General features: G+C 41.4%; 1 protein-coding gene across 1 annotated transcript in view; it reads left to right on the top strand.

The window, feature by feature from the left end:
• LOC137912506 (chloride channel protein 2-like) overlaps nucleotides 1-25,148 on the top strand; it is a 47,263-nt gene that overhangs the window by 14,941 nt on the left and 7,174 nt on the right. Inside the window, exons 7-20 of the mRNA XM_068756656.1 lie at nucleotides 2,511-2,589; nucleotides 2,798-2,923; nucleotides 3,638-3,722; nucleotides 5,415-5,516; nucleotides 6,093-6,177; nucleotides 7,188-7,343; nucleotides 12,407-12,476; nucleotides 13,027-13,137; nucleotides 14,940-15,153; nucleotides 17,872-18,005; nucleotides 19,147-19,337; nucleotides 20,830-20,941; nucleotides 21,557-21,627; nucleotides 22,057-22,131. Coding sequence (XP_068612757.1) covers nucleotides 2,511-2,589; nucleotides 2,798-2,923; nucleotides 3,638-3,722; nucleotides 5,415-5,516; nucleotides 6,093-6,177; nucleotides 7,188-7,343; nucleotides 12,407-12,476; nucleotides 13,027-13,137; nucleotides 14,940-15,153; nucleotides 17,872-18,005; nucleotides 19,147-19,337; nucleotides 20,830-20,941; nucleotides 21,557-21,627; nucleotides 22,057-22,131 — 1,611 coding nt within the window. The remainder of the gene's footprint in view (nucleotides 1-2,510; nucleotides 2,590-2,797; nucleotides 2,924-3,637; nucleotides 3,723-5,414; nucleotides 5,517-6,092; nucleotides 6,178-7,187; nucleotides 7,344-12,406; nucleotides 12,477-13,026; nucleotides 13,138-14,939; nucleotides 15,154-17,871; nucleotides 18,006-19,146; nucleotides 19,338-20,829; nucleotides 20,942-21,556; nucleotides 21,628-22,056; nucleotides 22,132-25,148) is intronic.

Here is a 25,148-nt window from a genome sequence, read left to right as displayed (position 1 = left end):
GTTCTAGCACCTCCTGCATGTAGTTAATTGGTATAGTAACATATATTTACTTTTGTGTGTAATGATCCTGCATGGTTCAGACTTGAGGTGGCTTTCACATTCATTTTTCCAGTCAGAAGCTCATTTGTTTGATTATTCTGACACCACGGGAACTTACTATAATTTAAATGGCATTGTTTTGGCGCTGCCTTTGGTCTCCACCGACTCCTGAGGGGAATCTGTTTAGCTGATGAATACTCCGTTGTGTTCATCAGATAAATGTGGCTCTCTGCTGAGGAGGTGGCGCGGAATGTTTTTTAGAAAGGACTTGCCTATTCATTGAATAAAGCACTGAGAGTAAATCAAATCAAGTTTTGTCCCAGGCACAAGTTGAAGCTTTAATTTAGAGCACCTCAAATGAGAGGGCAGGTATACATGGAAATGGTAATACATGGAAATGAAGAACTGTGCAAGAAATAAATGGCAGGCCTGATGATCTACACTCAATGTTGATGCCTCAAGATAAGAGATTCAATACCTGACAAAATCTGATGGTTGTCCCTCCGTTTTCCCCAAACGAGGGTTTAAATGGTGAAATGACGTGACACTAATGGCAAGACGGGATCTTTTTTCTTTCTTTCTGTCAAGTAGGAAGCCAAATTATAATTATAGTGTTAAATAGGTTTGTCGTTGCTCAGTAAATTGGATCTTTTTTCAACTTCAAAAACAACTTTTCCCAGAGAGAAATGCACAGAGATTGAAATGGAAATTTAATTTGGAAGGAGGAAGAGGTTGATGAAAAAGATGGAGGCTCAACGAGGGGGGGGGGGGTTCTTCATTATCATTTCCACCATTTATCTTTGTCCTCTTTGCTGTCCGTTGGGATAGTCATCTGATGATCGAGAACAAGTATAGTATTGACTTTCAACAGTCGTTGGGGACAAAATGGTCCTCTTATTTAGGGTTTGGGAATGTTTCACCTCCCATCCAATATACTGTCTCACTTAAATCATAGCTGAAGAAGCGTCTCGAGGATCGATATATTGATTCGATCATCCAATTTATCTCAGTGGGGGGGGGGGGGGTACCACACCTTCCAGGCTGATTGGAACCAACTTTTAACATAAAATCTCTACCTGAAGAATAACATAATATCCTAAGGCTGTTTTGTTAAAACAAGATATTTATAGAACTGATGCCGACTTGGAACACGACATGCCATAAAACACAACTGGAGCTGAACGCTGAGGTAAACGAGCACGTCTTTGTGGACGTCCAAGCGTGTCCTCTTATACTGCAGATTTCTCCCTTTTTTTTCATTTGCAGATTTTGAATGCTCTCATCTGCTCATCGACGCTTTATCTCTCTGTAATCATCATCTCGTGCCGCTAACCCTCCATCAATTTTTTTTTTTTACCATTCCCTCCCTCCCTCTGCAGGATTGTCATGCATTGTGATGCATATTAGTGCTGATTGTGTGAAGTGTCCCTCTGCAGCAGTTTCTGGTCCTCTTCAGAGTTTGAAGTGCAGTATGTTAATGCGGCGCGTGGGATGTGAAACCCAGCTTTTTGTTTCAGCAGGCCTTTCAGTGGTACGCTTTACTTTGACGGCCTGGTGTGTTTGCGTTATGTACTGGATGTGGTGTTAAAGGCAGGCTTGTGCAGATGGACAGACGTATCTTGATCAGATCTGCGTCAGGTTGTCGATTTTATACTGCTGCACTGGAGACCTTGTTAAATAACTTGCTTGATAAATTAAATGTTAAAACTGGTCCAACAGAACTGGTATTGTCAGTTAAAAAATAAAATCAGTCTCTTAACATTGTCTCTTGCTCCCATACTTCCTGAAGGAGCCCTGGACGAAGGTAATTTAATCTCTGGATTCCTTTTAGAGCATGTTCCACATGTGGTCTTCCTTTACTGTTGCATGCAGTACCCACACCAGAGGCATGTTTCAACCCCTTTCCAATCAACATATTATCTATGTTTTATATGAACTTATTCATAATGAGTCAAATTCCATCACAGCAAGACCATTCAATGGGTCCCTTTATTGTTTCCAACAAACATCTTCCAAATGCGTGAATCCCCAAATTCATCCTGACCTAATGCAAAAGCAAACATTTATTTTTTGTAAAAATCAGTTAGACAGTTTCTACATATTTGGGAATTTTTGGAAAAAGATATCATGTTTATTAATGTGTGGGTGGGATGGGGGGGACGTAATCTGTACCTGCACCAAAATAACCTAAATATGTCAAGATATCCGGAGGAGAATTGTAGACGTGCACAATCTGGTTTCCAAATGCCTAAAGGTGCCACGATCATCTGTGTGTTGGGATGGATTCGGTATAATATATTTGAGTGTGTGCAGACGTGCAACTGGCATAAATCGAAGGTAGCAGGCGGCATCTTCTGATGCAGGTAGCAGGGTGTCCTGAACTTCAGTTCTGACAGATCCAGGGAAGACCGCTTTGATTTATTCGCATTAGAAGAGATCGGCAGTGATGTCGTTTTCTGTTTGTATTGCAGAATGAGTCGAGGAACATCGAGATGCTGGCGGCGGCCTGTGCCGTGGGAGTGGGCTGCTGTTTTGCAGCCCCCATTGGAGGTGGGTCTTCAGAGAGCAACATATGGTAACAGACCTCCGGAGGCGTGACGGCTAATAATTATAGCATCAGAAACAATCTCAGCTGCGCTATGTACGCTAACACACAATGAGCTTAATGTCCCCGGTGGATATGATATCCTTAATGCAATATTGCCATCAATATACCACATCTTATCACGGCTTGTGTGTGTGTGTGTGTGTTTTCTAGGAGTGTTGTTCAGTATTGAAGTAACATCCACGTTCTTTGCGGTGAGGAACTATTGGAGGGGGTTCTTTGCTGCTACCTTCAGTGCCTTCATCTTCAGAGTGCTGGCTGTTTGGAACAGAGATGAAGGTAAGTTGTTCGACTTGTGCTCCAAATATCGATGGAAAGGGCGAGTATATTTAGAACCGGGACATTCGGACCGCACCAAAAGAAACATTTCTGGCTAGCTTTGAGTCAGTTGTGGGGGGATTTTTTTAAAAAGGAGGCACTGGAGTTGTGTGAGTTTGTGTAAATTTTGGATTCGACAGAATAGACTTTTGTGTGTTTATAGTTAGTGTCGAACTGCCAAGACACGGGCCCAAAAAGTGTAACGACGGCTGGACAGGTGGTGTGTAATAACAATAGTAATAGCATAGTTGTTGTACAGTTTGCGTGAGAATGACCTATAGGCTAGTAAATAACAAAGACATGACATGGAAATGTTTCCAGTGCTGCAGAAAATGAACCTGAGCTTCAGTTTCCAGGAGCAGATTCTGCAACTCTCCTAAACTGCTTCCTGAGTATCTCGTTGGGTCATAAAAGTGTTCCAATCCTCTATTTATGAGCCTGCGATCTGGCTGCTGGGCTCGGCCTCTGGTCAGCACCTCAACAATGAACCTCATTAACTCCCCTTCGGATTGTAACCTGAAAATGTTACCCTCCATTTTAAAGTGCACTTCAGCTGATTCCAGAAGCCCAGACCTTTTCATTGACCTTGTTTTATGATATGCGGCGGGGGGGGTTAAGTGTGGCTGGTTCTCTTTCCTCACTGTTGATGCACTTTGTCTTTTCTTTTTTTCCCAGAGACCATCACAGCCCTTTTTAAAACCCGATTCCGGCTGGACTTTCCCTTTGACCTGCAGGAGCTGCCTGCCTTTGCTGTCATTGGGTGAGTCTTTGTTGTTTACGTTCTAAATTTGCAAAGCGTGGTAGGAGTTGCAAAAATAAAAAAATAGGCATCAACACAAAACCATCTGTCTTTGAAATAAGAAAGTTTGCCATCTGGTCATCCTGACAGCCAGCTATTCCCATTTGCAGTGACTAAAGTGTAAATTCACATATTTCTCAGGAGCTGCACTCACCATAGTTTGTCAAGGTGTTACTTCAGGCTATGATTCGTGAGTCCCCTAATATGGATAATTCAGCCTGCAACAGTTGCGAGTGCACTGAGGCACGTCTTATTTTATCCTGCCTCAGCCCGCGGGCTCCTCTGTGACTGTGATGAACCACCGGCTGCTGGAAGGAAGCTGATGGAGAAATGGAACGGGGGGGGTGCTCCACCTCCTCCTTCCTTCCCTCAAGCACACATTTCCATGCTTACCATTGCATAGGCCTCGAAAGATGTTGTTCATCTTTTGGCTGGTTTTCTTATAAACACCCACATTCCATGCATTCAGTGCCTCCAGAGCAATTGGCCTCCGATGTGCACTGACATGTCTTGGGGGGTGTGTGTGTGTGTGGGGGGGGACTTCCATCTTCCCCAGTCACAATCTGTCAGGCAGAAAAAGTCGGTCAGTGTCTTCGTCAACTAGGCCAGGTTGTTCCGAGCTCTTTGAAGAGTTGCACACTATTATATACTCACCGTTTAAAGCTCCAGGCCATAAGAGCATAGAGCCTGAAATACAACTCTATATATTACATTACATTACATTACATTGTATTGTATCAGCAGGAATGTGTACATTCATACAGGGTTTGGTGTGAACATCAATACATTAATTTCTGTCAAATGTAAGTTACTTCAATAGGAAATTATTATTTTGATGCTGCTTCATGGAATATTACAAATGAGCAATGACTACAAAAAGTATCATATCTTTGTTTCGGCCCTCATCCATACTTTTGTAATAAAGCTAATGAAATAACCCTGAACCAACCCAAATAAAGGTGCATCTAAGAGAACACAATGGTTCTCCAGTGTTTTTCATCGGTGCACCGACTCCCCCGTCATCCCGTTCATTTCTTATTCAGAGAGATTTGACAGGATTAATAATGTAGCGGGATAAATGTATAAGCATTAGCTGGCCTGCAGAGCAGTCTCCATCTATTCTTTCTCGCTCTACCTTTCCTCCCCTCTTACTGTCATAAAGAGGACTCCCACTGCGCTTTTGAATGCATGCTTATGTAAACCTCTTTTCTGCTCTGACTCCTCCGCACATCCCCATTGGACTTTATGCTCCCCCCGCTGTCTTTCTTTTAGCTGTATTTTCCTCATTCCCTTTTCAATCCGTGTCGACGTCTTTCTCCGTTTCTCTTCCTGTCTCGTCTTTGTGATGTTTTCCTCTTCAGTGTTGACTTTCTCTTTTCCGGCTCCCCCCATAAGGCTGTTTCTTATTATCCAGTATGTTCTATCTGCTGTAAATAAGATTTAACTGCGTTTCATGTGCGTCCATCGCTGACGTTGAGCTGACGGACGGTCGTTGCCTGTGGAGATAGCCTATCAGTGATGACTTGGCTTGATCAAGTCTGGACATGGAATTAATTCACTAGTTTCAATTAGATTTCCCAGAATGCATTTTTCTGCCAAGTAGAAAAAAAGCCTCCCACTCTTCCTAATGTGTATGTGTGTGTGTATGTGCAGCATTGCCAGTGGTTTTGGTGGGGCGCTGTTTGTGTACCTGAACAGACTGATTGTCCAGTTCATCAGGAAACAGAAAGCCATCAACAGATTCCTCATGAAGAAGTAAGGCCACTCTAACAGACTAGAAATGCAACTTTCATTTGATTTGATTTGATTTTCATTTTTTTTGATTGTGCTATACTCAAATGAGGTGAATGAATAAAATACGATGCTTTAGTATTAAAATTATTGAGCACGTAATTCGATTACACCCCGACCAGACCACAATTATGATGTTTTTTGCACTTAAATAATTTTTATAATTGAAAAAATTGAAAATAATACTGAAATAATAACGTGCTCATGTCCCACCAGTTGATAAGAAAGTGATGGGGATGATAATAAAGAATAAGAATGCGTCACCTGGTTATTAACGGTTCGATGATCTCCTGAAATAAATGCATTCCTCCTGACTGATTCAAAGACTCTAAAGGGTGTTCATGTCGATTATTCAGGTGAATCAAACCGACGATGTAAAAGCGCACTACTGCAGTATTTTACAGCGTGCGATAATGATCAAGGAAAATATCCCATTCCCAATAAACTCCTTTAATTGTGTCTGATCCTGTTTTTTGTTGTCTTTATTACATTCCCTGTCTGCCCTCTCTCCTTTCTTCGTCGTTCCTTCACCTCCATCAGGCGGCTGCTGTATCCTGCCCTGGTCACTTTACTGGTCTCCACGCTGACGTTTCCTCCCGGCTTCGGACAGTTCATGGCTGGAAGGGTACGCTCTGCACAACCCATTCAACACATGGTGTTATTCTATTATGGACACTAAAGCTGTAATACAAAAATGTGGACGGTGGAGTAATGGGACGGTAGCTCTTAAAATGATGGATCGGTTATATATTCAGTTTCCAATAACTGTCTGAATTTAACACCTCCAGTGAACTTAAGATGTCAAAGTTGTCTCAGTGGCTCCATTATGTATATTTTCTTCATGATGTATTGTTTTGGTTTTTGCCTTTATGCGACTGCACAGAGCAGCAGACTAATGAGCCCTATTAGCTCATTGCATTGTTTCATAACCGCCTCATTCGTGTCTGTGTGTGATTTGTTATTAATGCTCACATCAGTGGTTAAAGTGTGCTTCGGTGTCTGTGTGTGCATCATCTGCGTGCACGAAAGCTTTGATGAGCACATTGTCCTTTGGCTCCAGGCATGACTCATAAGTTTGTGTGAGCGTGACCTCTCTCTGATTTCAGCCCCTTCATCTAATTAACAGAAATATACAACGCAGAAACACACACCTTCAGGCGCATCTTAATTAGGCCCTTTTGGGGGGGGGAGATTATAAAGATATATGTTAATTATTTTGATATTTAACTTACCGGTAACCATAATCAATTGGTTGTTTAGGGGATACTTTTGTCCCAATGTCTTCGATTGTGCAAGCTGTCTGCAATTAGCTGGTCTTATAATTGATATGTGTCCTGAAGGCAGCCGACATCAGAATCACGCACACACACAATGTGTCCTCTTAATGAGGCTGAGTAAAGTTCTGGAAGCTCAAAATCAGCCTCGGCTCTCCCTCATCTTAAAGGCGTCGTCGGTATTTTTGAGTTCCGTCTCTCTCCATTTCTTTGACATCATCACCATCACCATTCTCCAACTGTCCCAGCGTCACCTGCTCGTTCTGTCATGCTCAACGCAGCGCATTCAAAGTTATTGTTATTTCTCATGTTGTGACTTAAATTATAAGTGAAATTATGTCACTTCCTGTGGGCTCTTTAGCTGACCCAGAAGGAGTCCCTGGTGACGTTACTGGACAACCGGACGTGGGCCAAACAAGGCATTGCTGAGGAGTTTGACTACATTGGACACTCTCAAGCCTGGCAACACCCACAGGTCAACGTCTTTGTCACCCTGGTCATCTTCATTGTCATGAAGGTAGGAATGCTAAATGTCTTAAAACTTATGATGATCCAAAAAAAAAACCCCCACTTGAATCTATTTGCCACCCAGCCCTGCTGTCACTTCATGTTCCTCATCGTAAGGTTACCGTCCCATTTTATTTTCACTTCCACGCGAGGTGCTTTATTTCCCTCTCGCCCTGTCTTTATGATAAATACACACATGCAGTTTGCTGCAGCTAGCTCTAATGGCATTAAAGATAAAGGAAGGTCGTAAAGGAGACAGTAAATTGGACTTGAACAATAAAACAATAAATAGTAGATTTCTACCCTTTTTTATTCAGTGCTACTGGAATAGAGGCTGGTCGATCTCCTCTTGGCAGTGATAAACACCAATGGGATATTTATTTATTGTGGTGTTGTAAAGTTATCCTAGTGGAAGGCCTTGTAAAGTTTCAAACAACATTGTAAAATATAAATCAACACAGAGCTTATCTGTAAACATCGTTGTTGCATGTATGTTGCCTAGGCTGTTGTGATTGGCTGCTTGTCTTCTCCTGAGACTGAACCACCCCATAGCAGATAACATTTATTTTCTCATCATTATCTAGCAGAACTTTCAAGTCTGTGTTAGACTGCTACATGCAGATTTGAAAGCGTTTTAGATCGACATTAAATGGGACAATCCCCGTGAGAACTAGAGGAGCATTTCTGTCCTGCAGTGTCTGCAATCTACCGCTAGGTGTCACCAAAGTCGCCTATGTTCAAATCCTCACCCTAGGCTCTTGCAAACCAAGTAAACCTTCCTGCATTAACAATATTGAAATATATATGCTCTTTTTGTGCCAAAAATATTTTAAGGTGCAGCAAAGTGCTTGAACTGTGCTGTAAAGCAGTCTGCGTTGCAGCAAGTGGTTGAAATACGAATGAAATTAATCTACAGCATGAGCCAGGAGCTCTAGTGTCAAAGTTATGTAAGCAGACCTGATGGTGTGACAGGCTGTTCTGCAGGAAAGGAAGAAACTGGGTGGCTGCCTCTTTTTCATAGTTTCTGATAAGTACCCCAGAGAAAGTCTCGCTCAGCCTTCTGTTTTTACATGCAGGTATAAATCTGGATTCCTACATGAATCTAATTTCATTAGATTATCCTCTCTTCCTGCTGTGTGTTGTTTCATTCTTCTTTGTGTTCTGTCCTTAAACTAAATTCTAGGTGTGTGTGTGTGTGCACTTTCCGCATACCTGATATGAAGGTGAGACTTGTGCACTAGAACCACAAAAAACAGAAAAAACGAAAATCACCAACGTGTACAGTCGTCCAGCTGTTCTCACCATTTATCTACAGACATTCACTGACTCATGTCCTCTTTTCTCACAGACACACACACAGCATTCGATGTGAAGCTGTAATGGCTCTGTCTAATTACAGCCTTTGGTTGTCTTGGATTCAGCCCGGTTGATTTTCAAAGGGGGATATTGCTCTCTCCCTCTCCTTCTTGGTAATAAATGGTTCTTTTATTCTCCGTGGCAGCCATCTTGTCTTGTTGTTCCTTTTCTTGCTCAAACTTCTGTCAGGCTTTCACTCCAGCTGTTTCGAGCTCGCTGTATACCTGCAGTGAAGATGAGGGTCTGCTGTGGTACCCCTGAAGACGTTTTTATACCCTTTTTTTTAGCACACTAGAAAAAGCACACACGCACATCCTCAAACAAAACCTGCAAAGGAATATGGCAGGTTTTGTGGTTAAGTGTTATTTTTAGTGTTATGCAATTATGCACATCAACAGCTCTCTCCCTCTGTGTGTGTGTGTGTGTCTTGCTTACTTTGTAGCCACAGGAAGAAAAAACTGTTTCTAAAACCGTTCAACATTTTCTTTCCATATAGATGAAATGCCTTTTTATTATTATTATTATTATTATTATTATTAAGTCAGCATTTTCAACCAGCTCCATTTAGCTTAGTAAACCAGCTAGGTGCAGGTTGGTTAGCTGTGGACAATTAGCCGCTGATTTGACCAATGATTACAACAAAGTCAGCTGATTGATGGATTTATCAATAGCTGAATTACCCCGCTAGCTAGGATAATAAAACCTGCTAAAGGCAGTGCTCCTTTTAACTAAATAAAGAAAACTGCTTTAATTGCCTGTCTGAAAGGACAACATAATATGGTTGTAAATCTGTGACCTTGTTTCATTTTAAACGTGTACATGCCCCCGTGCAACAACAAAGTCTGACAGGTGTAGTAATAACGACATTGAGGCTGAGGGAAAAGAACAGTTGAAGAAAAATAATATTTTTTTCTTTCCAGCCTCTGGTCAAATTCTCCACCCAGAAACACGATGAGAAATAAATTAAGTTGAAGAGATGATTAAAAAATCTGTTCATGCATCCTTTGTTGCAATCTGATGACATTCGCGTTAATGCCTTCCCATAGGTAATCATTGTAATATCGATCAATTATTTGATAAATTTGCAATTAGTCTAAAGACACCATATCCATTGGTTATCTGTTTGCTTCAATGAAAGGCCAACGTTAACCTGAAATCAACCTGCGGCTGGAGGTCTGCCGTGTTTCTTACCTCCTGCAGCCGAGGCTGAGTTCAGCTCTGCAGGAATCGTGTTGACAGATAAATATATTGAGATTCACTGTTTTACTGCAGCTTTAAATAATACCTATAGGTACTCTCTCATTTATATCATAGTTACCCTCAAAGGGTCGGCTAGATTGTATCTACACTTTAACATATTACTTAATGGCCTCTACATTTGATTATTGGTTTTCTTGATAAATAACTAGTTTAAAAAAAAAACAGATATTCAATTGTATTGCATGCTTGAGAAAAAGTGAGTTTTGTCACAAAAACACTTGCGTGTGTAATTTTACATGTACTGTACATAGACACAAAATACTGTACATGAGCCCACACCCTCATTATAACACCCTTATATGTGTTATAAGAGCAGTTTATGATTACGAAGCCTTCATCATTATCATTCATCTAAGAGCAAACATTTCGGTTTCAATTTAGTTTCGTTTTCGTTTTCAGAGGCTTTTCTCACAGAGCTGTTTGAGAGGGACGCTTTCCTGCAGCATCTGCTTGCTATTTTGACCAAAGACTGTCACAGATATTTCAAACAAGTGTTTGGGAACTGGTTGAATAAATATCATGGTTGTTTACTGGCCGGGTTCTGGTTCTGGATGAGATGCGAGTGATTCTGCCTGGTCCTGGACACACCAAGCATTAAGCAGTGCTAGTAAAGGTACCGGCGTCTAGAGTGAATGGCTGATTTTTGTGACGCTTCAGTGCACAGATAACAGGATTTCATTGTGGGTCATGTAGTTTATGGGCACCGTACTTCTGTAAAGTGGTGCAGAATCGAATGACAAACAAAAATGATGTTTTTTGCAGGCTCTCAGGGACCACACACAATTAAATGGATTGAGAAGGGCATGGCAGATGGAGTCAATATTTGTTTTTAAAGCTCTTCAGATGACACATAATTGAAACAGTAAAGTTTTCTTTCCAAAATCTTTTAAAACAGTAGCTGCCGGGGATTTGTTTTAGTATATTAATCACATATCTAACACTGCCTCCTTATGATATCTGACTGCGTTAACTGATGGCATTTCTTTCTCAGACTATGATCCTGAAAGCCATTCTATAACTTAAGTCTTATTAAAGCCCCTATCAAAATGAATGTGCTTCATTAAGTGCATTTTAATTGGATATTAATGTAGAAGGTTTTTGTGTTAGAGCTTTTCTGCTCCACTTCCATGGTTTTTAACCAACCACCCTCTTAAGTCCTTGATTCCTTTCCGGCCTTACAGCTCCTGCTCTCTGGTGGTTCATAGAATTCGGTTTAGGGTTGCAGATCCTCATAAATTTTGATGGCCGTGCACTCACAGTGAGACGTACGCTTAGTGAATTACATTAAATTAGAGTAAATGAATCATTAATGATTCTTTTAGTGGGGGGATGTCACTGTAGGAGTTGGATACAGCCATAGACAGGAGAGATTGTAACACCGCAAGCACATGTCCTCTAAAGAGAGGTTAACACTCAATTTTCCAAACTGCATGTTTTTAGAAAAGTGCTCATGAAAACCATTCAACCATTTTTGTTCCGTACGCTGCAGAATCCAGGCTTTAGATATATAATCTCTCTACAGGAAAGATTTATTCCCATGCGAACAAGCGCACTCATCTTAAAGAAATATCACCTCCAAAATGTAACGGGGGTTCCGTCACGGACCGTATTCAACCGCTGTGGTATAGACTTACCCGCTGCTTCTAACAATTATTACTTTAAGCCATCCGACACGGGAGCAGTACAATAAATAAAAGCAGCATAAGTTCCACCAGCTCCACATTTCACTTCTTTGTGGCACCTTGGTCTGTCTCCTTGGCAACCTTGAGCCTCACTGAGAGGGTACTCGCGTGGCGGCGGTGATCTTAACAGTGGGATTGTCATGGTTAAATGTCTCCTGTCCTGTGAGGGTGGACAACAATCTGCAGCACCCCGTCACACTCATCTGTGTGTGTTTGTGTGTGTGTGTGCAACTTCCATTTCTTTACACCCGACGTGCAACCACCCACGGCCGTTAATAATACTGAGTTTTAAGCGATGCTTCAGATCATCTTCTGATCGAGCATTTCCTCTTGATCGCCTCGAATAATTTTGTAGTCTGTTTTTAAGTCTCTCTTAAACTCTGCTGAAACTTCAGTCAACACACACACACACACACACAAAGGCACACACACTCGTGCATTACGTTAATGATCACACATTGTCAGTGATGACATTTTCCTTTTGATTTGTCTTTCCTAATTAGCAGGCTCTTTGGCTCTGCGTGTGCAGCGTCAGCCAATCAGTGGAGCCCGCTCATTACCCAGGGTTCATTTCAGGGTTTTTGGTAAATGAGTGAAAATGACAGCTCAATCTAATAAGCTCCACATGGCCGCCTCCTCACTGCTGCTGGAGGAGTCAACTTTGTTATCATCTAGGAGCTTGCGGATGTGCTATGATGATTATTGGAATGGCGCCCTGGTTGTTTGGTTTTTTTTTTCTTCTTCCCTCATGTCTTGATTCTCTTTTTTTTCTTAGTTTTGGATGTCTGCCCTGGCCACCACCATCCCAGTGCCCTGTGGGGCCTTCATGCCAGTGTTTGTCATCGGTAAGGAGAAGCTGGAGCTGTGCGCATGTGGGCGGATCAGGGAAAGTGAATATGTCAGAGATAAATTCTTGCCAATAGTGTGACGGTGACACCACTTCTCATATCTGCCTGTCGAAAATGAACTCGCAGTGACTCCGTTGTCTCAACGTAGCTTAGAACAAAAGCCTGAAGGCATGGATGCAGCAACCCCTGTTTCTGTTTGAATGTAAAACCCGGCCTGCAGAAGCACGCAGTGTCACTTTTGTGTATTGTTAAACGAAGCTAACCATTGGCTGCAGATGTTTAATCCGCATCAGACAGGTAAGCACAAAAGCATAATTTGGACAAACGAGACAGTAGCTCAGTCTGCAGGGCTCCACCATCAATATACCATTTAGTAAATGCTTGTCCCTTTAGATTTGCTTCACTTTTAAATGTTACAGCTGTGAAATGGACATTTTGATCTTTCAGAAAAAGTATTTGCAATTGATGTACCAAAGTAAAGTGCATTGGTAAAGTGTATAGTTAAAGCAGTACAACAGTGTTGAGAGTGTGTGCGTGTGTGTTTCAGGGGCAGCTTTTGGTCGTCTGGTTGGAGAAAGCATGGCAGCCTGGTTCCCAGATGGCATCCACACAGATGGCACCATCTACTCCATCGTGCCAGGAGGTTACGCTGTCGTGGGTAAATCGGAGATGCTGTATTTTCAGACATGACTATTCCTCAAAGTTCTTCTCATTGTTTCCTGAAAAGCCATTTTTTATTTTGCGCTCACTTCTAAAAATTTATTACAATTGCATACATTTGTATCATGGGTTGTGACTGTTTTGGACCCGGGCACAAAAATGTGTGTTATTTTTTTATTTCCACCTTTTACTTCTTGGAGATATTAACTGTGCACACATTTTCTGCGAGGCGTCACTGCTTCCAGGGGAGTCAAAGGTTTTCATTTTCTTGCCTTTACTCATTGGAAATGTAGTTTTATTTTTCTCCCCACAGCTTCAATTTACCTCTCTCGGGTAAGACTGTAAATAGACCCTGATTAAAGGAGACATGGAATATGATTAAACTCAAACACTCAAGAATCGAATTTCAAGATCACCAGACAATATTAAAGATTAGACTAGAAAGCAGAAACCAGTTTTTAAAAAAACAGTTCATTTTGTTTCTGCAGAGAGGTCAATTAAAACTCATATATATAAAAAAAAGAAATGTGTGAAACTAGTTTTTGCTGGCACTTGCCTGAAGTCTTCATTACTTATTCTACCTCCAAACAATATCAGTGTTACAAAATGCAGGAGTGATTTGCTTTCCAACTTGCGGTTTCTTCCTCTCTTATTATATTTAACGGCGCATGGATTTCTCTTTTCTCAAAGGTTGCTTTTTAATCTAGTTGTCTTTCATGAAAACACAGAACGTATACCATCCAGTTAAATAACTGCAGACTGGAGAGGCCTACCTGGTCGGGTGGATGAATAAGAGCAAGCCCATTATAAATGATTACATGCATGTGGAATTAATATTGACCTAAACATAAAACTGTGCTTCTGCACAGCAGTCAGAACTGGCTTCTGCTGTTGTTTGTATATTTTTTTATAAGAAATACTCCATCCTTTCATCCTGCATCACTTCCCTCCTCTCTGAAGTTGCATCTCTAATGAGATGCAGTGTTGTGATTCCCTCCGCCACGCTGCGTGTTGACGGCCGCCCTGATTATCCCATTGTCGCAGGATGGCGGCAGCTGTTTTTCTGGGTGCTGATGCTGTTGTCATGGTGCCATTGTAAGTGATGACTCAGACTCTCATTGGCCTGACACTCTGATAAGCCCCTTTCATCTCCCTTTAAGAACTGAATGTTAGGCCGGCTCGAGGGAGCGGCAGCGTTTATCTGAGGAGGGGACGGGCAGACGCTTGCAGGTTTAATTAAGTTACAACAAAGAACAATGAAACTTTCTTTGGTCCACCTCCATCTGTTTTCTCCAGCGTGGTATTTTTTTTTTTTTGTCAGGGTTTTATCTCGTTCTTTGAATTGGACGCGTCCATTTTCTCTGCTTCCTGTTGCTTTGTCTGCTTTTATATTATTTACACAACACTTGTGAACCGGTGAAAGGGATTTGGAAATGTCAAGGTGCCATCTTGCGCTGCTTTCATGAATATGTCTGTTTGCCTTGATGGGTCTCAAAGAGACGACTGTGAGGAACGGAAGATGAATTCGGTTGGTTGGCATGGCAGAGAGGAAATTGACAGGATGGACGGATTGATATTGAATAGAGAGTAGATTTTGTGTGTGTGATATTCATCTGTACAGTTGCTGCTCATGGCCGCTGGCAGCTATGTCTTGGCTGTAGTGAAGCATGGAATAGAGACTTTCAAGAGAAATCCCCCTCCCACACACACACACATGTTATTTATCACCAGATAAATCCACTGAACAATTATGTCTCAACAGTACTTCTGCTCTTTTGTCCCTCCCCCCCACTCCCAAAGGCGCAGCAGCCTTGTCCGGAGCGGTCACCCACACAGTCTCCACCGCAGTCATTGTATTTGAGCTGACTGGCCAGATCTCCCACATCCTGCCGGTGATGATAGCGGTGATCCTGGCCAATGCCGTGGCCCAGTCCCTCCAGCCCTCCCTCTACGACTCCATCATCAGGATCAAGAAGCTGCCCTACCTCCCAGAGCTGGGCTGGGGTCACCACGAGTACGTTGTTAAACATGAAGAGACTTTAGATGTGAAGGAGAAACATAAAATGTGATTTCAGAAAATGTAGGCTCAAAAATGCTACAGTTCCTAACGAGATGAAAATAGACATAAATAGGTAGATGGATAAACATTTCGATTGATACAGAAACATCTGTATGGGATGTATGATTCTGCAGCCACTTAAACTAGGAAACATATGGAATCCTTGAACAGAATAAATTGCTATCCTGTGGCCCGTCGGGCCACACGTATCCCTGGTTGTTACCTGCAGCGTGTTAGTTTTAGTCTTTAACCGTAGCCCCCTCCAGGTTTGTTAAATCCCAGGTTGTTTGCTCTGTAGGGTTTTATTTATTCCATACTTGAAGTTTAATTAGCTTGGCTTAGACACTGTGTAAATGTTGCCAGTCTATATCTCCTGTGGTAAAATGTGACGCTGAGTGCAAAGGGAGTTAATGGTTTTGAATATTGCTTTTGATTTAGCAACGTCAAGCAGCCCCCCCCCCCCCCCCCCCTTTGCCTACCTTTGGGATATTTGTGGGATCACAGAGGGATTTGATTATCAAAAAGACAAATAAGGGTGGAGGCGCCCGGTCGGATGGTTCATCTTATCAATGTTTTAATTGCTTTCACCCCTATTAATAATTGATACCAACTCCACAGCACTGAACGGGATTAGCAAACCTGCCTTGTTGTTCTCTGAGCTCGGTGAATCCACGCAGAGGAGCTCTTCCCTTAATTGTTCAGAACCAACTATTGTTATGGATGTTGGGGAAATCATAAGGTGAAGGTAATTATGCGGCTGCATCGCATCATCCACAAATTGAGAGTAATGACAAAAAATAAATTGTATTTCATCCTCCATCTGTTCATCAAACCCTGAAGAGTTTCATCTCTGTCTCCTACTTGGATCCTTCCCTCTCTCAGCACCTCAGGTGACCCACGATATCCCTCTTCATCATCTGTTATTCTCTCATTATTTAATGCTGCAATCTAATATCAATCCCATCTCTACTCTCCTGTCTCAGCTGTGTGTCAGAGAGACAGAAGAAAGTTGTCAGTTATTTTAAAAAAAACAAAAGAAACGGTCTTAAGTTACACTTAATATCTTAATGAAAGTGGAAAAGAAATACCTAGATCTCACCCGCACGGAAACTTGATGAATTCTTTCTTGCACCATGTCCCATCCTTGTTACAAATTTAATTTTTGCACACAACAAAGTGGTTGTGGCTGAAAAGAAACCACATTGGTCCAAACAATAAACCTGAAGTGCCTTTTACTCTTCCTTCAGTGCTTTCTCTGTGTGGCTGTTTCTAAGATATTAACGATAGATATAATCTAATCGAGTGCAGTCAGGAAACACACCTGTGTTGGTATGCGTGCACGGATTTACATCAGGAGAGCATCAATCTACAATACAATTTCGAATTCTGTCGACACAATGACGTTTGATATGTTGCCAGTTGCAGATGAATAAAGATGATAAGAGAATCCACCAGGAAGAGCCGAACGAAAATCGAATCCTCTTGAATCCGTCCATATTTCATAACACAATGTGCAGAAAGCTCCTACATCCAGCCGTCCTCTTTTTTCTGTTCTTCCACCCAGTCTGTGTATTTCTGTTAAAGTACTGCAGCATACAACAGAAAGGAGGAGGCAGCTGAAGGGTTTTGTTTTTTGTTTTTTTTGCTCATGCTGGAAATTATCCATCTCACGCCTACACAACAGTCCGCCCGTCTGCACACAGATACAGGAACACTTGTGTAACGTCTGCCCTGCAATACATGATGACTTGTACATTTGTTCCCACAGACCCACAAGGAGAAAACAGAATTTATTTCCTAGTTTGAGTGTCTAGCTTTTGCATATATAAACTCACAGACATGACGTTACCCACTCTTGTTCTCAGACACAGTGATCGTTTGTGCACTCCTTGTCAACCTCTTTTTATTCAGATAAATTACGTGTCTTGTTTCTTTCTTTGGCCATTTCATAATTCATAATTAGAGTTTGCTCCATTCTCTCCAATCTCTCGTCTCAGCTCAGTTTAGGACAAAAATCCCCAGCGATAATTACAAGTATCCTTCCCTTCCCCTGCACCTTCTTAGAACACTCCCCTCCACCCTGGGCAATATGATGATGGTCTTTAGGGCTAGTATGATCACTCTACCAGTTTTTTTTATTTTTTATCTCATCTGTCTCATCTAAGTTTAGGCCTAAAGGCAGATAGCTCAAACTGATCAGATGCATAGCCAATTTCAATTAAGAAGAAACCAATCGGATTTAATCAACTGCCGTTGATGTCCCAGGGGAAATTAGTCCCTGCTGCGGTTGTGGCCAGTAGTTTAGAGGCATATATTACATTATTATCTCAGATACACTAGCAAATTAAGATGGAGCTTTCCTCAAGGGTTAAGATTTTTTTTTCCCCCCAAAGGTTCAATACATCCCCTAAAACGACGCATCCACAGGGTATCACATCTTTGGATTGACAAGTCGGTTGGCGAAACGTTAAACTGTCGGTTTCGGCTTTGACCCAGAGGAGTTATGCTATAGATTTGTGCAGAGCATTTTTTTTCTTTTTTTCTTTTTAACTATGCTGAAAAAGCAAACGGTGCAGTAACTGGAGTGGAAAGACCTTTTTATAATCTGTGCCGAATTCCTAAAGTCTCTCTTTCTTCCTCCTCTAATTTATGCTTCCTCTTTTGTTTACTCAGGAAGTATAATATCCGTGTGGAGGACATCATGGTGCGAGACGTACGGTATATCACACTGAACTGCTGCTACAGAGACCTCCACAATGTTCTGCAGACGGGTCACCTCAAGACTCTGGCACTAGTGGAGTCTGCAGGTGAGTCACTTTTTTTCAAAATAAAAGCCTGTAGCATGCTTATTATGCCATAGTAATTTAATTCACAGTCGATTAAGAGTGAAAGGTCAGTAAAGAGGAGGCTTTAGGGGTTACAACAATGACACAACCTCCAATTCCTAGCCTGATCCAATCAGAATAGAGGCATATATGGTATGCATATCCTGTCCTCTCTGCCAAATATGGTCAAGGCCAGCAACAGCTGCGTTGTCAAACGATGCTCCACTTCTAGTGTGGCTTGTCACATGATGCTTTTGCACGTTTCTGCCTGCTGTTGTTACCTGTGACGTGTTTGCTGTAAGGTCATATTTTGCCACTATTATGTTCACCGTGACCAAAAAGGATCTTGATGCAGCTTTTACTGTAAAATGAAGCTGTTCTCCACATGTTGGCACACTCTATAAAAGACAAATGCAAGCAGTATCACCTCGTCACGTTGAGTGTTCAAATATTCAGTTGGGTTTTTTATGTAAAGCTACGAAACCTGCAATTGTGTCTAATCTTACCTTCAATGGTGTAAATGTGAAGGACTTTGTAAGAAGAGGAAACGGACTCCCCTGTCCTTTTTATTAATGAAAGCAGGGTTTACAATGGATTCTGTTAGATCGAACGTCCACTCCACTTGTTGTCCTTGGTGGCGTGATCATGAAAGCGATTAAATGATTGACAGGGTTGTCAGGACACAGCTGGCTGATGACACCTCGCATTAACGGCTCACCAAAATGCTAAATTACTATTCCAGCAATGTCTCAATTATGCAATCGTGCAAGAACAATTAGCTGTGGCATTTAAGCAAATACATAATCATCACGTACTGCAACAAAGACAATTACTTAAAGCAAGAAGGCTGCCGCCCACACACACACACACACACACTTTCTTTCACTGCATTCGTTATATAACTCAGCTCAGTGCTGCAATATTTGTAAGACATTTCCTGATATCTGCTCACTCATCCCTCCCCAGACGAGCTTTACTCATCCTCTATTTTACTCTCTGGAAGCTTCCTCTTCTCACTAACCCAACCTTCTTTTTCCACTCAACTCCCTCTTTCATTGTGTCACTGTCTCCTTTCCCTCTCTCTCACCACACCTCCTAACTCTTTTGACGCTTCCACTCTCAGAGTCCATGATCCTCCTGGGCTCTATCGAGCGTGCTCAGCTCCAGTCGCTGCTGTCCCAGCAGCTCGGCTGGCCCAGACGGCTGCAATACATCAGGGAAAGAGCCGCCGACGAGAAGAAGCGCTTCTCAGTCATATCAAACCCAGGCAGCGAGGACGGCAGCCGGCGCATCAGCCAGGAAGTCCGCTTCCAGGTCAGAGGTCACTTCCATTGAGCCGAGGAGATGTGATGGAACACTAAGCTATATTTGGAAATGCTTTGGCATTACCTGTGCGTCTGTTGCTCATATTTCAAATTGTAAATCACATTCTAAGTGACCAAGAAACTAGGCTGATGGTTGGAGGGTCAGCCAGCTTGTCAAAGATGTTTCCAGACATTCAAAGCTTTTAGTTTCCCCATTTTTGTTTCTAATAATGTAAGTAAAACTTATTCAAACCTCTTACATGAGCTAAAACCCCGCTTTTAATCAGCAAGTACTAAGATAGCAATATAAAGAATACTTATTTAAAGAAAGACTTTCCCACAACACATGCACCAAGCTCTGGGATGCTTCAATAGTTAGGACATTTTGCAAAAAAGCTATTGTTTAGTAGGCAGTGCTCATCTGTCACGTTACCATGGCGATGTTTGGTCAGAAGAGAGCCAGCGCCATAACACAAGAAGCCCACAGTTAATCCAGGAATCTACCAAAGATCCTGATTGGTTGTACAGCAAGGTGGGCGTGTCCTCTTCTACAGGTTGGAAAGAGGATGGCAATAATATTAATAAAGACAATGTAAGGAAAATGTAAAATGCTTGCAGGTAATGTGAAATAATAGTGTACATATTTTTAATACTGTGGAACTTCCTGCTTTGATGATCTTTGCCTGATTACAATTGTTCCTCTCAAAATGCTGGTGAGTCTTTGGTGAGACAAGAACAGAACCACTTCAAGAACCAGAACTAATTTTCTTTTCTTCTTTAATTAGCTGTTTCTCTCTTGCCCTCTCTCCTTGTATGTGTGTGAGTGTGTGTGAGAGAGAGAGGGATGCTTTTACTTTTTCTTTTTTCCCCCCATTTTCTCAGATTCTTCCGCTTTCATCGGTGCTTTTTAAAGGACTTAATTAAACCTTTTGTGTTAGCAATGTCGACTCACTCACCAGTGTTCAAAAAAACACTAGTATTTAAATTAGGGATTAGTGAGGAAAACAATCAGGACTGAATTTAGCAATAATGTCTGGTATTGAATTAAATCTAAAAGCATCAGCATACCAGGACTATAAATACATTTACAGATCGGCATCTTCACGGAATTACAGTTTAATTTATTCCTGTCGACTTTCACCCAAGCTTTTGATCCCTGAAATATTTTACGCTCGAGTCCAGAATGTGCCCCCTACTTCAGAAAAAAAATAACCCAGCAAAAATATTTTTAGGTCATGGAAATGCCAGCATGGAAACTTATTGAAGTCATGAAATTTTAGATCAAGGCCAGCATGAGAGTACATCTATTAGCTCTGGCCTCCTGCTGGTTCCTTTTCTTTTCCTCGGTTTCCCCCTTTTGATTTGCCTCCATCTGAGCACTCTGAAGATGTACATCCATTAGTCTAATGAGTCTGCAGAAAGAAAAAGGGGTTGAGCCCTTAAGCAGCATCAGGGTTGAGTGCTCTTTCTTATCGTGTGTGTGTGTGTGTGGGTGGGTGTAGATCTCCACTGAAGAATCAACCTTCAGTCCTGTTCGTCCAATCCTTCAGAAGCCTCTTAAGCCTGCACTGAAAAGACCGTCTGTGGTGGATCGACCCTCCAAGATCCCCACCAGTAAGAAACACACACAAGGTTTCCAGGTATATGAGATTTAATTGATCTGGAAGGAGGCTCTGTGATAGGCAAACTCATATCACTAATAGCACCTTAGTCTCTCTTGCCCTGCATCACTTGGATGATAGAAAACAAATATATTAGTTTTTGCTTTACTTGAAGCAAGAGCCAAAAAAATATCCTTGCTAAACTTTCAATTTATTAAATCAAGTGAGCTTTTTTGTCAAATGTTTCATTTTGTGTACAGAAATAACTCACAACAAAATGATATAATTTAATGCAGTTTCACGAAAGCAGGTTATTTGTAGGTTTACAGTGTGTGCATTTCAGCATAAATCATACTAGTTAACATTTAGCGGCCTCAGGAGTTCGCATTTTTGTTTATATTTAGAAATAGCTGATGTATTGAATTACTTAAAGTGACCTGGTGTGATTTGGTTATTGCAGAATGCTGATAAATAATATATTTACCAATAAACGTGACATAAAAGGAACGCAATAGGGTGTAAATGCCTCTTTAGATGGGACAAGTCCAACAATAACAGAAGGCACTTCATTAAAGCAACGAACACGGAAGTTGTTAAGTTCATTCCAACGTTTCTCTGTCTCTCTCAGGCCCACATGATAATTCTGGCATTGCTTTAAAGAACCTGTTCTGCGCCACTCCAGACGAAGAAGGCATGGAGGTGAGACAGTGTCCTCAAACACTCAGTGGCTCGCATCCTGTCATTCACACTTTCTGCAGGCCCACGCGGTCCTATGCCATCTCTCACATACAGTCCTTCACGCTCTGCAGTACTGTACCTCCTACACACACACACTGAAAAAGACATATACTTAACACACACTCACACACTTGCGCGCACACTCCTCAGTCAGCCTCAATTTTAAAACCTTTTCCATTTAGCCTCAGCATTGCAAGGCTTGAAAGAAAACTCTTTGCTCATGGATAATCTCACTCATGGTTTGTTTCACGTTAAATAAGTTTCCCATTAATGTTTCGCAGCGAAGTTTGGTCAAGTCAAAGTGGTCTTGTGAGAGGAGAGGTGCTTTTTTCGAATCTGTTTGACGTTGAGGCTGTTAACATTGTGTGCTTGTCTCTGGTCGCCTGAAAGAAAAACAACAACGTGGAAAGCCCTGTGTCTCCTGAGCACAGGAGGCCGTCCAAACGGGTGCGGATATCCGTTGTGGTAAGACTTGCCGATCGGGGCTATCCAAATGTCCGGATTCCGCCCGGCAGCAGGTTCATTAGCTGCTCAACCGATGGTCGCATCGCCATTTCATTCTCGGACTAATCCTAAATGCCGATGCACTGTGGCCTGGCCTGAGCTCAGCCATCTGTTGTCATCGTGCATTGAATTAAAGAGTTGAACATCCTCCTCCTTATAGAACCTATAACCTCAACCTTTGACCCGGCACCGCCTCTGGCTGCTGATATGAGACAATCTGCTTCTTTGCATTGATCTACCAGTCGAAAAAATGTAAGCATCTTAAATACTATAACTATTACCTCGAATAAATGTCAATGCCGGTAATTTGTCATTTGCTTTCATAATTGAATCCTTAACAGCCATTTTATGTTGAGTTTGAAGTTTCTTACACTTTTCTTCTATTAAACCAAAATCTGAAATTGTACTGAGCTTAGAACGCTGCCAGAGTTTATGGTATTTATCTCAGATTTGTATTAAACAAAAGATTAAATCATGAAAAACCTGTAGAATTCTTACATTTTGAAGTTCGCTCCTTGACAGTGACGGGCAGGACTCTATGACCTCACATGTGGGTGTGGTTAGAGCTTTATCGAAAAACCAATAGGCCAATGGGATTCATGCTGACATCAACGTACTGCTTGATTAATTTTAAACACATTCAATCTCTTTTAAGTTGGTATTTAAATTATGACCAAATTTTATGGCGCCCTTTTTGTAATACGTACTTTATTGTTGGTTTGTAAATTATCACATAAAATTAGAATTATATCCTATTGAATATACTTTTTGGATACAGTGCAGTTTTCAAATCCTCGTCCTTTCAAAGTTCACATGAGGTTGAGAGGTGGTCAAATGGTCAAAAAGGACGAAGCTGTTCAACCAAGCTTGCTGTGTTGTCATCATCAGCTATGTCATCCGAGGTGTCCAATCAGTGACGGCCTCTCAGGGCAGACCTCACCTTGTCCCTGAAGTGACACCGAAAATCCTGGCGTATATGTTGCATTGAAAGAAATATAATCCTTGTGCTTAATGTGCGATGGGGGGCGGGGGTCGAGACGAGATCCTCTGTGCATGCAGCATATATCCAGACAGGGCCGTCGTGTTTCTTCATTAGGAAAAGGCATGCATTTGATGACGACACGTCGGCAGATGAAATTATGAAGTCCTGGGAGGTGTTATAAAATGTCTTCACAAATTGGGATGTGTCCTGCTGTCTGATTACCAGTGACCACACACACTCCCCAGCTCTGACAATTATATTAATCAATGAAGCAAGCATCTGACTGCAAATTTAGTTAAAACTATTCCACGATGCCGGAACATCTAGTGTTGCATGACAAATGATCAGATGTCGAAATCTGAAAATCACACTAAAAGCCTTATGATCAGGCCTTATGCCTATAATCATGCATTCAGACAAAAATACATCCACACATTACATATTTTGGTAATTTATTAATTCTAACAAATCATCCTCAAATTGTTTGTCACGCGTTACGTAAACTGTTATTTCCTTCACTATAGGAGCCACCACCCAGTTTAAGGAGTTTCTATTGGGTGAGGATGTTACCCACGTTTTCCACACCGCTGAACATTTCACTGTCAATCCAGGGTTAAGACACAAAGGCAGATATTTTCAATGCACAAACTGTCTTACTAATGCAAACACACAATTTGTCTTTCTCTCACTTGTCTTTTGTAGTGTTTCTGTATTTCTACTGTTTCATTCCAGACAGGAAAAAAGTACTTTTTTCCCACCATTTTGTCATTGACATTTGTCTTCAAACCCAAGGGAACGTTTGCCTTCAATTAATATTTTTTTTTAATTCCAGTTTGACCTTTTCAAACCTTAAATATAAAGTTCATCATCCACATGAGCCACAGTGAGCTAGCTGTGTTCGCACACATCACTCGAGGGTTGAGTTTGGCTCTGTGTTTTTGTGCAAACACCGGCGATATTTTTCCTGCAAATTCCTCCTTTTCCTCCCTTTTTCTTTCTGAGACAAGCCAAAAATATTTAATTTCAGCACTAAACTACTGTTTGTTTGTTTTCTGTCATGTCTGGTTGTTCCCAATAAGGTCCTGTTTTGGGAGTAATAAAACAATAGATGGTGAAGCTCATAGCTGTGCATTTGAATTAATTTTGGCATATAGCATAGAAATACTATAAGTTGTTTCTTTTAATGAATCCATCTACTTGCAGCTTTCTAGCTGTTTCACATAAAAAACAGACTGCAGCTTCCCTCACTAGATTCCAAGTAACTTTCCACACTGCTGCCCACTTTGTTTTCCACTGACTCTGCACTATGTGTGTACGGAATCCAAAATTTACTTTGCATTTAATTTGAAGTCGCATTAACAGACCGAAAATTAAGTGCCTTTTTTTTTTTTAAAAAGTGCTACTGCCTAGATTTGATTGGCTGATGGCCAAAGAAGTAATAGCAGTTTCAGGGAGGGCAAAATTTTACAACAAAGTTTAACGGCTAAGTAATTAAAAGATAGCGATCCCAAAAAGCTGCAGACCACTGCAATGGAAGATTTATATTCCAAAGCTGCTGTAAGTGAACGGTAGACCTTAGAAGAAATATTTATTGAGATATATTATTGGAATTTTATTTCTGAATCTCATTTACTATTGTATCAGCATCACCCTGTCACTGTTAATGACTGAGGAACTCTATTTCCATCATTTTATTGAACATTTATCTTTTCATTGTCATTCACAGAGCGGTGCTGCAACATTATCCATTGTTCCCATGGAATAAAATACTTTATACGTAATGCTGATTATAACATTGTTATGATACTCTTGCAGGAATAGGGACAAAAAAGGTTAGGGTTTGTTTTATTCCAGAGGAGATATTAACTTGTTTTTCTCACTCATCTTCTTCTTTGTCTCTGTATCTGGTTTGATCTCTGCGTTTCTCCTTCACACTTGTTGTCCATCTTTAGGACTTTAGCAAAGCCCCATTCCCTTTTTTATATTTCTGTAACCC

This window comes from Brachionichthys hirsutus, unplaced genomic scaffold (genome assembly GCF_040956055.1).
Source record: "Brachionichthys hirsutus isolate HB-005 unplaced genomic scaffold, CSIRO-AGI_Bhir_v1 contig_976, whole genome shotgun sequence".
NCBI lineage: Eukaryota > Metazoa > Chordata > Actinopteri > Lophiiformes > Brachionichthyidae > Brachionichthys > Brachionichthys hirsutus.
The sequence above is the reverse complement of the archived record's forward strand: the minus strand, read 5'-3'. Positions and strand labels throughout refer to the sequence as shown.